Below are 12609 nucleotides of genomic sequence, written 5' to 3'. Positions count from 1 at the left end.
GGAAGGTTCGACCATAATTTAATTGGAAAAAATAAAAAAAAATCAATTTCTTAGTTACAACATCAAGCTGTAGTAATGCCTCATCTAAACACTTTCCTTTGAGAATGCAACTCGTGCTCTAGCAAGTTAGAAATCAGTTGTCCCCATAAAATTGATGAAAAAGTGAGCGAGAAACACAAATTAAAAAAAAAATAAAAATTCAATTGGCAAAAAAATTGTTCAAAGTATATCAGTGCTCATCCAAGTTGAAACTGAGTTACCAAAACAGATGGAACATGTTGTGATTGTCAAGCATAAATATCAAGTTAAGTGCTCTAAACATGGTTAAATTTAAATTATTTTTTTTCAACATGAATTTTTAACAAACTTTGTTGTTAACTATATTTCATTTATTTAGCAGGTGAAGAAGTGTCCCTAAAAAAACATTTTTTTTTGGATTTTTGGTTGACATTTTTTTTTTTTTTTTTTGTAACGTTTTTTTTCCATTTTTGGTCCATTTTCGTGAAAATAATCCCTCCATATAAAAAAATATTGCATACTACATACTTATGAAGATTTTGGAATTCCAATTTTAAAAATTGTCACACTTGATCTATATCTTGGCAAACTTATGTCTTTGATGCCCGCACCTTGGTGGGGTTTGAATTACATTTTGTTATTGGGATATTTTGTTGAAATCACAACCAATTAAGAATATTCCAAGAAGTTTTTTGAATACATCAACAGAAAGTATGACTGGATGACAAGTGTCCTGTGTCCTCAATTGAGGACAGAAAATATAACATTGAAACAAAAAAATTGAAGTCAAACGGGATTGAATGGTATTTATTCACATTAAACTGTAGTCTAAATAATCAATTGCAAAAGAATCGCTTGCATGAAAATAATAATATAATGTCAATAATGTAAGCGGGGAAACAAAAGTACTCACAGAGATAATAAAATATACACACTTCAAGAGTTTGTTTCTAAACCAAAAACAACTTCTCGAGAAATTTTTCAATGTCAATCTCTGAGTAGGGATGTCATTTACACGTGCTAAAAATACAACATCTAGCTGCAAGGCTAAAATATTTTATAAAGCCAAATCCTCACTGTCCTCAAATGAGGAAGGACACACTGGGCAGAAACATGTTAAGATCACACAGGTTAATGGTTAGCGGATTCTAAATCACAAACTAAAAAATTATGATTTGTTTTTTGAGTATTCAGAGATAAATTTTTCATCAAAAAAATGCTATAAAAGGCACTTTATTTTTATTTGGTTTTAAAAGTTTTGCAAAGCAGTAAGTTCAGTTTACTAGAAATATAACAGTTGGATATATATATGTATATATAAAATTTCTTTATGAAACAGTTCTGTTGTTGGAGTGCAAATTGTATAACTCATGAAGATGTCTATGGGAAAATTAAAGAAACGAAATACTCTTTAATATCTTCCCCCATATGTGCATGTGTTTGTCTCTAACTTCCAAGATGCTTGCATTCTAACTGCACTAACATTCCTGCCTCTTTTCCTTTGTCCTTTGCTTACTGTTTTTTCACAGAAACTCGGTTGTGCAGGCCTTCTCAATTTCGCTGTATGAGTGGACTTTGTATCGACAGAGCTAAATATTGTGATGGTATGCCTGATTGCCCTGACCGATCTGATGATTTAGATTGCTGTATGTTTTCTCTCATTAATACTGATCATTGTTACATGTAGAGTGTGTCCGCTCTGAATTTTATCTCAGTCTTTTCTTTCAACAATGTATATCTTCAATAATTATTTATAAAATAAAAATGATTTGACTGATTTTGATGATTTGGGCATGCATAAAAAGATATTCCTGTTCATTTTTCTCTGTGAAGATTGAATTGATAGATGTGAACTAAAATCTATCATTGCAAATATCTAAATTAAAAATAGAGGGTCTAAGAGAACATAGAAGTGTGTGAAACATTTCCTCTGAAAATGGTGAATGAGCTTGATGAATATTTTTTCCGAAATTGCAGGGACATGTCAACCAGGACAGTATGTATGTGCAAATGGACAATGTATTGAAAGAAGGCAGAGGTGTGATGGAACATTTGATTGCAGTGATTATTCTGATGAATCGGATTGTGGTATGTAATTATTATTTTTAAATTCAATCATTACCAAATCTTGTTATAAATTGTTTAAAAATTTCAAAACCTTTGTTCAATAAAGTATTTGCCTAAAATTAGGATGTTAGCAGAAATACCAAGTATGTTTAAAATATTGTATGTGTTATGAGTATTTGTATGTAAAGGTGGGTCTGCACACACTGTATGTGCCCTGCCTATAATAAATAAGCCTGACTTTACTTTTGCTTTTCTCCCCCTTTTCTATCCATGCACATGTTGTGACTGCATTGTTACAATTGTATGTCCTACAAGATTTGCGAGGAATGGTCTCTTTGCACTAATGGCAATTAGATTCCCACAAACATTTTTTTTTTTTTTTTTTGATGTGGGTTGCTTGTCTTGCAATAAAATATATTGTGACATCTCCTGCCCAGGTTATGCAGGAGCTCAGCAAATAACACAAAAGACAATGCATACCAGTCCTAGTGTTGAACCCCTTACCCTAGCCAGTTATTTTTTCAACTCGGTGAAAATTTCTCGCAATCTGTATTCTACATAAAAAAATCTGTGATGAACTCTTTAATCACCCTTCAAAATACCTTATCTTTTTTTTAATGAAATAGGCTTTCTTCCGATTTTCATTAGGTGCAAAGTAAGGGGTGTAGTCAAAAGTGTTTCATTGAGAAATCAACTTTACAAACTGTCTGGGCTTGTCACACAATGCTAAAATAACATGCTTTTAAGTAGGCAAGATATCTTGTCCATGTCACTTAAAGGTTTTAAAGATTAGTTTTATTCTAATTTATTTTTATACAGTCGATTCCCGTTTTAACGAATACCGTTATAGTTAAAATCTTGTTTTAACAAAAAGTTTCCTAATCCCCTGCGTAATACTTTAACATTGGAACTGTAAAAATCTGAAATTCCTTTATAACAAAATTGCATTATAACGAAGTGATCTCTCCAGTCTCTTGGAGTTCATTATAATGGGATTCAGCTGTATAACAATGTTATAATACAATTTTTTTTATATATAATTATCTCATATTTTTCAAATAAAACAAGTTATTTTTGATAATAACTATAATTGCATTTGTTTTGGCTAGATTAGCATGCTTAATAACTTTGAAGATGTACCCATTTTTTTACTTCATTTGAAAGGAAAATCAGTTTATTTACTTTAATTTGAAACTTTTTCTTTATTAAAAGAAATTATATTTATATAATATTCAAATGTTCTTTTTTCTCTCTCAGCTCCTGAAGGGGAGATAAACATCAAAGTGTATCCGGAGAGACAAAGTATAAGGCAAGGTATGTTATATTGATGTTGTTGCATAAATAATGAATGATCACAATTTTAATGTTGTTATGAAGACTAATTGTTGAAAATTCAAAGCCATTTTCATTTCTTTTTTATCTGTGCATAATGAGGTAATATATTAAGAATAATTTATCTTTTTTTTTAATACCTTCTGTCATTATATTGCACATGTGGTTTTATGAATTTTATTTTGGTGAAAATGCACGTGGAGTCAACATCCTAACACAATGATAACAGGACATTTAATGTTAGCTAATTTAAGAAGTACAATTTGTTTTGTAAAAGATTAAGAAAATATATATATGGCTATAACAAATAGTCAATGTCTATGGAATAATTTTAAGTCTCTACCAAAAAAATAATGTGTTTATTCAGGCTTAATTTGTTGAATTTATTTGTAAAGTTTGAATTACTGCAAATGGGAAACATAATTTTTCTTTCAGGTCGTGAAGTTGTTTTCAGATGCAGAGATGAAGGTACTCGTCGATCGCCAGTTAAGTGGTCAAGAGCAGAAAACAAACCATTGCCGATCGGATCAACAGATGTGAGAGGACGATTGACTATGCCCAACATTCAACCAGAACATAGTGGAGTGTATATATGTTCATCGACAGATGCACCGGCTGGAGTCTCTGGAGCTCAGAAGGCGGCTTTCCTCACTGTTCAACCATGTAAATATGCAGATTATTGTGACCTTGCAAAAATTTGGGGCTTGAGGCGATTTCGTAAGAGAGCATTAATCAAGTAACATGTTCATAGCTGAGCATGTCTGCTTAACACTGCAACTTTATTAGCATGCTTTAAAAAAATTAGAAGAATTTTTATGTTGATTCACCCTAAAGTGTTCAGTGGTGTTTTTATTTTATTTTTTTCCCCTTTCCATGTTCCGTTTATAATTCAGTAAATATGAAAAGGATTTTTGATGCTTTCTATAGCAAAGCTTTTCCATTAATTTTCTACAATTTCAATCAGATTTAGTAGGTTTCACAAGATACTTTTTTTAATGGGGGAGAAATATATTAAGTATGTGTGAAATTACCTGTACATCTGAAAAAAAGTAGTTTATTTGTTAATTATAAATTCTCAAAAAAGAGTTGTGAAATGTCAACAAGCTTCAAAGTAGTGGCCCTGCTTTTTCTCATTGAGCATTTAAGCTATTTTGTGAAGCATATAACTAACTACGGATTATAGCGAATGAATCCCTTTTGAAAAATGTATGCAGCATGATTTCTTGGTTCAGTTTTCCATTTGTATTAGGGTTATATTGAAACTAACATTTGTGTTTTAATCCAAACCAAATATATCAGCTATAAGCAGGTATCATTCTTGTAGACACAAAATTCATGTATCATGGTGATGTCTGTGAGGATAAATTGTGTCTATTTACTCATAACTTTTGTCTTCATATTAATTTCGATCAAATTTAAAAATATTATTTTCATAATTTAAAGCGGTATTTTCTTTTATATTGGTAACTGATTATCTTCCTTAAAACTTGTGATAATTTTACCCAATTTTTTATGTTTGGATAAATCAGATCTTTCGGTATTAAAAATATTGTATTCCTTTTTAGTATTGCTCTTTACCTCTAAAATCATAAAATAACCAGTTTTTTTCATAATTTGTATTCATATTTTATATAATATAATGAACATGTGTTATATAGTCATACTTGCTAGATGGTATATTAATAGCACGTGATGATTTTTTTTCCTTTTGTGTAGTCTGTGATATATTATTGTTTCAATGCAGCTTTTCACTATACATTTCAAGATATTTTTATTGTCCTTATGCTATTTAAGTTCCTTGTGAATTGATGAGCTATGCCTAAGCAGATGCTTTAATATACGTATATTATCACTGTACATACATTTTTTTTATGTGAATGCCCAAGTTATTCTGAATAAGATTTTACTGTTCAGGCAAAAGTGGAGAATGTTTTTTAGGACTTTGAGGAAGTTCGTGTTTAAATTTAGAAACTTTCAATATTCAACAGGAGAAAACGTTGTTTTTTGATTGTTTTCATCAGTTACAAAAAATACTATATTGAGCGTTTTTAACCAAAAAAGTGTGATTAGAGATATACAGTTGTAGCCAGAGCTGCTCAAAACGTAACAAGCAGGACTGGACAAAGCTCCACGCATCTACATGCCCGACCAAGCTAAAACTATAGTCAAATCACTAATTATAGTTTTTAACACTGCTGACATCAGGTAAAGAAGTCGACAAGTTGTCGTTCACCTTCTGTGATAGTTAGTTTAGGGTAGGGACAGGGCTTATACATTTGTTAATGGTGCAGCTGCACTTTCCTGCCCAGGTACCTAGGATGGAAGTGATGATTACTTTTACCTATGTATTTACTATAGAGAAAGTATGGCAAGAAATATAGAGAATTATAGGTGAATAATGACCTGGCATCGAAATTAATACGTTCATTGGGCAATAGATTTGTCCAGCCCTTGTAACAAGTAGTAATAGATTCTGATTATACATTGAATATTAGTGTATTCTCCTAACATTAAATCCCTAAAGTGATTCTAGTGCTCAAAAGTAGTGAACGTTATGTATTTTATGAAAATAACTCGACAATCCTCAACGGCAAGATGGTTAACTAGAACTTGATGTGGAAAAATTTTAAAAATTATCTCTAAACATAAAATAGTGGAAGCTGAAAACATAACAGTTATCAAAATTTTATTGTCTTAAAGTTTTGGATTTTTCTAGTTATGTATTATGTACATACGTGTGCAGAAGTTCTGACTCAGTCAGCTAATTTAGAAAAATTCATTTTGGAAGCCATTTATATTGACTGTTGTAAAATAATGAAAATATGGTTAGAATTTATAACTTGTTTAAAAAATTATTTGTGAATTATTTGTGAAATGACACAAAATTTAATTAGAAGAAAGACATTTGCCATCTTGCATGAATTTTTTTAATGCCGACTTTTATATCTGAACTTGTGCCTTTTTTATTTTTTGGCTTTATAAGAAAATTTGTTATACAAAACTGTATACAAGTCTGCAAGTTTATGCAGTTTTCTTGCTTGGTTTGTATTTTTTGTGTGTGTTATTAACTGCACAATTGATCTCTAGCTGTTCCTCACTATCGACCTACTTTTCCACATGAAACTGGTAGTGCAGGAGGTATGCACCTTTTTCTCTGCATTTGTGCATGATTTTTTTTTGCATGATATATTACAGTAGTAGAGGAAATTATGCACTCTTTTCGCATGAGGTCATGTCACGTTTTACTAGCCATAGCTACATTGATCTGCTTATTTTTATATACATACATATATTAATAAAAGTTTTTTTCAGTTAATTTGTGTTTTGTCAATTACTTGTCTCATGTTCATATTAATATATTGGAATACTCATTGCCACATATAACTTTTTATTTTCCAATGAAACATGTTGTTGCCTCTGCAATGAAGCTTTGAGATAAAGACAATTTATTTTCATGCAACTTATGCTCAACATGAAAAGCAATTAATTGCTTCAATTTTTAATGGATGTGAAGCATGATTTGCCAATGGAAGCTTTACTGTACTTATACAGTGATGAATAAAATAATTCTTTTGTTAAAAATTTTCTTCTTCAAGAAAGTGTTTTATAACATCATAGAAGTGTTAACTTGATTGTAAAATTGACAGCTTATGGTAATTTTATTAAACTATTGTAAAAAAAAAGCATTACATGCTCCTCAATTTTTACCAAATTTACAGTTCATTCGCTCGACGCAGAAAGTTGCATTAATTATTTCCAAGTGTTTAGTTTTTTGGCATGTAGTGTACACAGTATATACATAAAGTTTCAGAAATTACCCTAGATTGAATATTTACTCGTATACTTTTTCAAAATATATAACATTGAAATGCTCAACTTATTTTGCTGGTGATGCAGAAACAATAAGAATGCATAGATTGTTATAGGAATAATTGAATTAATTTGTTTATTTCAATTTTGTTCTTTTTTGTGATATCTATGAAAAATCAATTTACCGTTAAAATTGTGTAATGTCATCTGCTTTTGAAAAAGCCAAGTTTTATATCATGGATTTGACTATTGCAAGTCTTCTGAAAGCCATCAGTATGGATCAAGGTGTAGTTTAATGAATACTGGATTTCAAGTTTACTGTATTAAATAATGATTTTTCATATATATATATATATATATACACAGTCGAATCCCGTACGAACGCCAAGAGAGTGGAGGAATCACTTCATTAAAACGAAATTTTGTTATAAAGGAATTCTAGGTTACCTAGTATTGTTCCTATGTAAACTTATTTGGGGGATTAGAAAAATGTTCATTAAAATGAGATTTTCTCTAACAGTATTCGTTAAAACAGGATTCGACTGTATTGATACTTTGTTCACACAAACATTATTTTATGATTTTTTGAAAGCATGCCATTTGCATTCACCTTGAAGTTTTTAAAATGTCAGTGCTTGCATGCAATGGAAATCCGCTTTGCATATTATCTTTTATAGTCTAGATTTCACTCTTTTGTGCTTGTTAAAGTGTTTTTGTATTAGGAAATAACTTCTGTGTTTAAAAAATACTTGTGAAACAATTGACTGTTTTTTCCTTTTGTTTTTTGCTTTCATCGGGCTGCTTTTCATGGTGAGTACATGTATAAAGAGATTTCGCATCCGATAGGAAAAACAGCCAGATATTATAATCTTATAAAATATAATCAGAAAATATATTAGAAGTACTTTTGTTCATTTATCTATTGTTTTCTTCCCCTAGACACACCACCTCCGGTACAACCAACTCGTCCACCAGGATCTTGTTCAAGATCGGAAGCCACATGTCAGAATGGAGAATGTATTCCTTGGGAATATGCTTGTGATGGTGACTTTGATTGTTCCGATGGATCAGACGAAAATAATTGTGGTGAGGGTATTGTGATTATTTTTTCTGATGTATGTGCCGAGAATGTGCATGCTCATTGAAATTTTATTTTAATTCATGTAACTAGTGTATTTATTATATAATCCATATGTAATGCACTGCTCAACACTGATTTTGTTTTTAAAGATATTTCAGTGATTTTAGGGTGTTGATTCAGAATCAAGTGTATGTTTTGTCAGATTTTGCTCTAGTTTTTGGGATAAAGAGAAAATTAAATTTTTCAATGCCAGTACATAAGCAGCATACAAATTACATTGAAACTGTGTGAAATGTAAATCATTAATAAACTTAATATCAATATATAAAAATCACTGATATCTAATAATGATATAAATCGGACAATGCATTGAATAAAATAGGAATATAAATTAAAAATTCCTAGCAAAAATTAGTGGCTGCAGACTTTATTGAAATGTTTAAATTATGCATTATCTAAGAAACTGGAGCCAATTTCAACAGAACCAACACAGTTTTGAAATCAGCAGCCTGTATACACCTTAAAACCATTAAAATTTCCTTGGGAACATGGTTTTTTTAGCAGTGATATTTATTATATTACTTTACAATAGAATCTGCAAATAAAATAACATTTCCTGACTAATTTATCATTGCCAAGCCGAAACTAATGAAACTGTATTTATGAAATTTAGTCAGTAATTTTAGTTAATGACGTAAAAACTAAATAAGAAGGGATTTTTCAAAATTTTAAGGGTGTTCATAAGATGGTTCAAAGGTTACATAAAGAAATACTGTGAAGCAGAAATTGCTAGAACTATAAATATGAAATTTCATTAGGTAAAAACGTATAAAAAGTTTGGCTGGGAAGGGTGTTCAAAGAAGGCAACGTAAAGAAATCATCCCGAGCCGAAACAGCTTAAGCTATAATTATGAAATGTGGTCAGTAATTTTATTTCATGATGCAAAAGTTCACTACAAAGGGGTTTTACTGAAATTTGACCCTTAATATGGTTCAAATGTTACATAAAGAAATCATACTGAGCAAAAACCGTTGAAGCTATGAATGAATTTGATCAGTATTTTCATTTTATAATGTAGGGACTCACTAAGAAAGGATTTTTCAAAATCTCTCTCTCCAACCTCTAAGGGGTGGGAGTCATAAGGCAGATCAAAAGTTATGGGAGCAATCATGGCCAAGCTGAAACCGCTGAAGCTATAAATATGAAATTCAGTCGGTATTATATTTTTTTATGTAGATACCCACTAAGAGGGTAATTTCTGAAAATTCAGTGATTGGGGGGGGGGGGTATCATCACAGAGTGATTCTCAGATTGCCAAATCCATAAATCAATGCAAGTGAAGCCGTGGGTAACAACTAATTACTTACAATATACTTTTACAATGGCATATATAATATGTGACTTGTAAAGTTAAATACCATGTGATGTCCAATCAGTGATAATGAGAGGACTAAGTAGTGAAAGAACTTCTATTCACAGTAATTTTAATACTTTCTATTCAAATTTGTGTAATGGTCATCCTTTGCAAGCTATACATTTTAAACTAGTATGTTTAACATTCTTCTACGTACATTTTTATAGAGTACCAGTTCCAGTGCCAACCAAATGAATTCCAGTGTGATAATAAAAAATGTGTGTTAAAAGTGTGGAGATGTGATGGAGATAATGACTGTGGCGATAACAGTGATGAAAAATCATGCAGTAAGTTCTCTCCTTGTTTAAGTGAATTGAACTACTGACTCATAATTTTTTGAATTTTTATAAATTTTTGCAAATTGTTATTGTTCTTCTATGCAACAAGTTTTATAATTTCAAGTCAAATCGCAATTTTTCATATTTTTTCCATCAGATCCAGGACCACCGGGTTCACCTTGTAGATATGATGAGTACCGTTGCCTCTCGGGTGATCAGTGCATTCCAAAGAGCTTCCAGTGCGATGGGGAACTGGATTGTCAAGACAAATCTGACGAGATTGGTTGTGGTATGTTGAATGTGTCTTTCTCTTGTAATATGATGTTTTCAGGAAATTAACCAGAAACAATTTGTTGAAATTGTAATTCTGTTTTGATTTTCCCAAAAAATAATTATTTAATTTAGATTTTTTATACATATAATTTGCTACTTTATACCAAAAACTATTTCTATGTATTTTATAGTGTAGCTGTACATTTTTTTAGGAGCTTCGCTTCATTTTTTAATCAATATTCTTATATTTACCCCAAATCGACATAATTTTTTAGTCAACATATTCATTTTTTATTCATGTGTAACATTTATGATGATTTCTTTCAAATGTCATTGGCTGTCGATTCAATAAAAGCCTACCGATTTCTAAATGACTATAAAATATTTTTTATTGACTATATCATATTATTGAACTACAGTATTGTAATCTGTTTTCAGCTTCTCCCACAATTACTCATCCACCACCTGAGACCATGACAGTGGAGGAAGGAGAGACAGTTACCATTTCTTGTACTGCTGTGGGAAATCCAACACCCATCATAAGTTGGCGTCTGAACTGGGGTAACATTCCATCTCCGCCTCGGGTTTTTGTGACATCAGAAAATGGAAGAGGATCAGTAACAATTCGTGATGCTCGACCTAGTGATCAAGGTGCATGGAGTTGTGAGGCTATAAACAGCAAGGACAGTGTTCTGGCTATTCCTGATACAGTACTTGTTGTAAAATGTAGGTAGCATGCTAATTTTATATATCTCCAGTTGAAATAATTGCATTTTTGTTTCATTTTTAAAATTTTTTAGTAATAAAATTTAAAAATTTAAAAAATAAAAAATGAAATTAATAATAATAAAAATTTTTAATTTTAATAATATGATCATCACGTATTCCCAAGAGATCTTTACGATCTGTCCAGGGATTTTGTTAGTGTTAGTAGACATCCATGCCTGAACCAGGATTCGAACCCAAACCTGCACAGTCAGAAGCTAGCTCCCTAACCACTTGATTGCCAGATGGCAAGAATCGTGGATTATAATCATTCTTTAAAAAACTTGTTATTTTTGAAGAATTCATAATGAAGGGGGGCAAGCCATTTATTAATCTTTTAATCAGTTTTATTAATTAGAAAAAAATGTTTTTGTTCACGAAAGCACTTGATTTATTTTTTCCTGAAGGTGTGAGATTCAGAACTTGATTTGAAATTTTTATTTTGTTACAAATTTTTTGATTGTTTCATTGAAACTGAAGGATCAGAAAAGATTAAAAAATTATAAAAATCAATCCAAACTTGAATTGAGCTGTTAAAAGGTTAATTTGGCTGGTAAAGCTAAATTCAAGACTTGAATGAGAGCTGATCTTCATTTGGAAAAGTCTCGTCACAGAAAGCAACAGACCTACAATGATGCAATTATTTAATCATTACACTTCACTCATAGTTAGAAAAATTGACAACAGAAACAGATTTCACATTGGGTTCACAGCACATACATGCACAGCTTCCAGCATGGCCCAGGTCTTCTTCGACCACTTGCGAAAATCTCTTTATTGAGACACAGCGACAGACCATGATCTGGTTAGGAGGAGGAGGTAGAAGATTAATAGCACTTTTTTTCTCTCTGCATGTTTATGTTCTCTGCAGTATTTTTAAAATCTGTTCTAAGACAATGTTCTTTGTAGTTAAACAGAGTGGATGAGGTGGATGAGGAAAGAGTTCTGAATACATTTCAAAAATTAATAGCAAATCAACCAATTTACATAATAAGGTGCAGTTTGCATTAAAGTACATATTGTGGCCTAGAGTTTGTTTTTTTTAAACAAATTAAACTGTCACTCGCAGGTGGTGCTGTGAAATTAAAAACTCTGCATAGCACATGAAATACAACACAAACACTGCATAATTAATTTTTATGACATTTTTGTCGCACAAAACTATCACATTTCAATATGAGCGCCCTTTTTAGTTCAGACTACACCTAAAAGTGTGGAATGATGCTCGTGTTGAAATATGGTAGTTTTGTGCAACACAAATTGTTATGAACAGTAAATATGCACTGTTTGTGAATTTTATGTTATGTCATTTTTTATTTATTTTTTGTTTTACAGTGCCACTTGTGGGTGAAATTTGAGTTTTATAAGTTATCAAAAAAAAAGCCTAGTCCATTATAAGTATTTTAGTGCAAACCATGCACACCTTTCTATGCCAATTAGGTTATTTGTTATTAACTTTTAAAATGTGTCCAGAATTTCTTGTCCACCCTGTATTTCTGTAAAGTAAACTGTATGCTTTCATTCATTAAAATGATACAGAAATGTGAAAAAATTAATTTGTGAATTCTCA

The 12609-nt window shown here is 31.0% G+C and overlaps 1 protein-coding gene across 20 annotated transcripts in view; it reads left to right on the top strand.

The window, feature by feature from the left end:
- Positions 1–12609, top strand: part of trol (terribly reduced optic lobes) — a 328483-nt gene that overhangs the window by 259013 nt on the left and 56861 nt on the right. For 14 of the 20 annotated variants that reach the window (XM_089241641.1, XM_089241634.1, XM_089241638.1 and 11 more), the window contains 9 exons: positions 1548–1664; positions 1996–2106; positions 3343–3399; positions 3853–4080; positions 6505–6555; positions 8203–8313; positions 9891–10010; positions 10159–10290; positions 10713–11000. In XM_089241641.1, coding sequence (XP_089097767.1) covers positions 1548–1664; positions 1996–2106; positions 3343–3399; positions 3853–4080; positions 6505–6555; positions 8203–8313; positions 9891–10010; positions 10159–10290; positions 10713–11000 — 1215 coding nt within the window. Of the gene's footprint in view, positions 1–1547; positions 1665–1995; positions 2107–3342; positions 3400–3852; positions 4081–6504; positions 6556–8166; positions 8314–9890; positions 10011–10158; positions 10291–10712; positions 11001–12609 lie in introns of all 20 variants that reach the window. The other 6 variants (XM_089241648.1, XM_089241642.1, XM_089241636.1 and 3 more) reach the window with 2 other exon arrangements.

This window comes from Pholcus phalangioides, unplaced genomic scaffold (assembly GCF_987345545.1).
Source record: "Pholcus phalangioides strain wild (caught in Gottingen) unplaced genomic scaffold, Ppha-v1.0 ptg000014l_1, whole genome shotgun sequence".
Taxonomy (NCBI): domain Eukaryota; kingdom Metazoa; phylum Arthropoda; class Arachnida; order Araneae; family Pholcidae; genus Pholcus; species Pholcus phalangioides.
The sequence above is the reverse complement of the archived record's forward strand: the minus strand, read 5'-3'. Positions and strand labels throughout refer to the sequence as shown.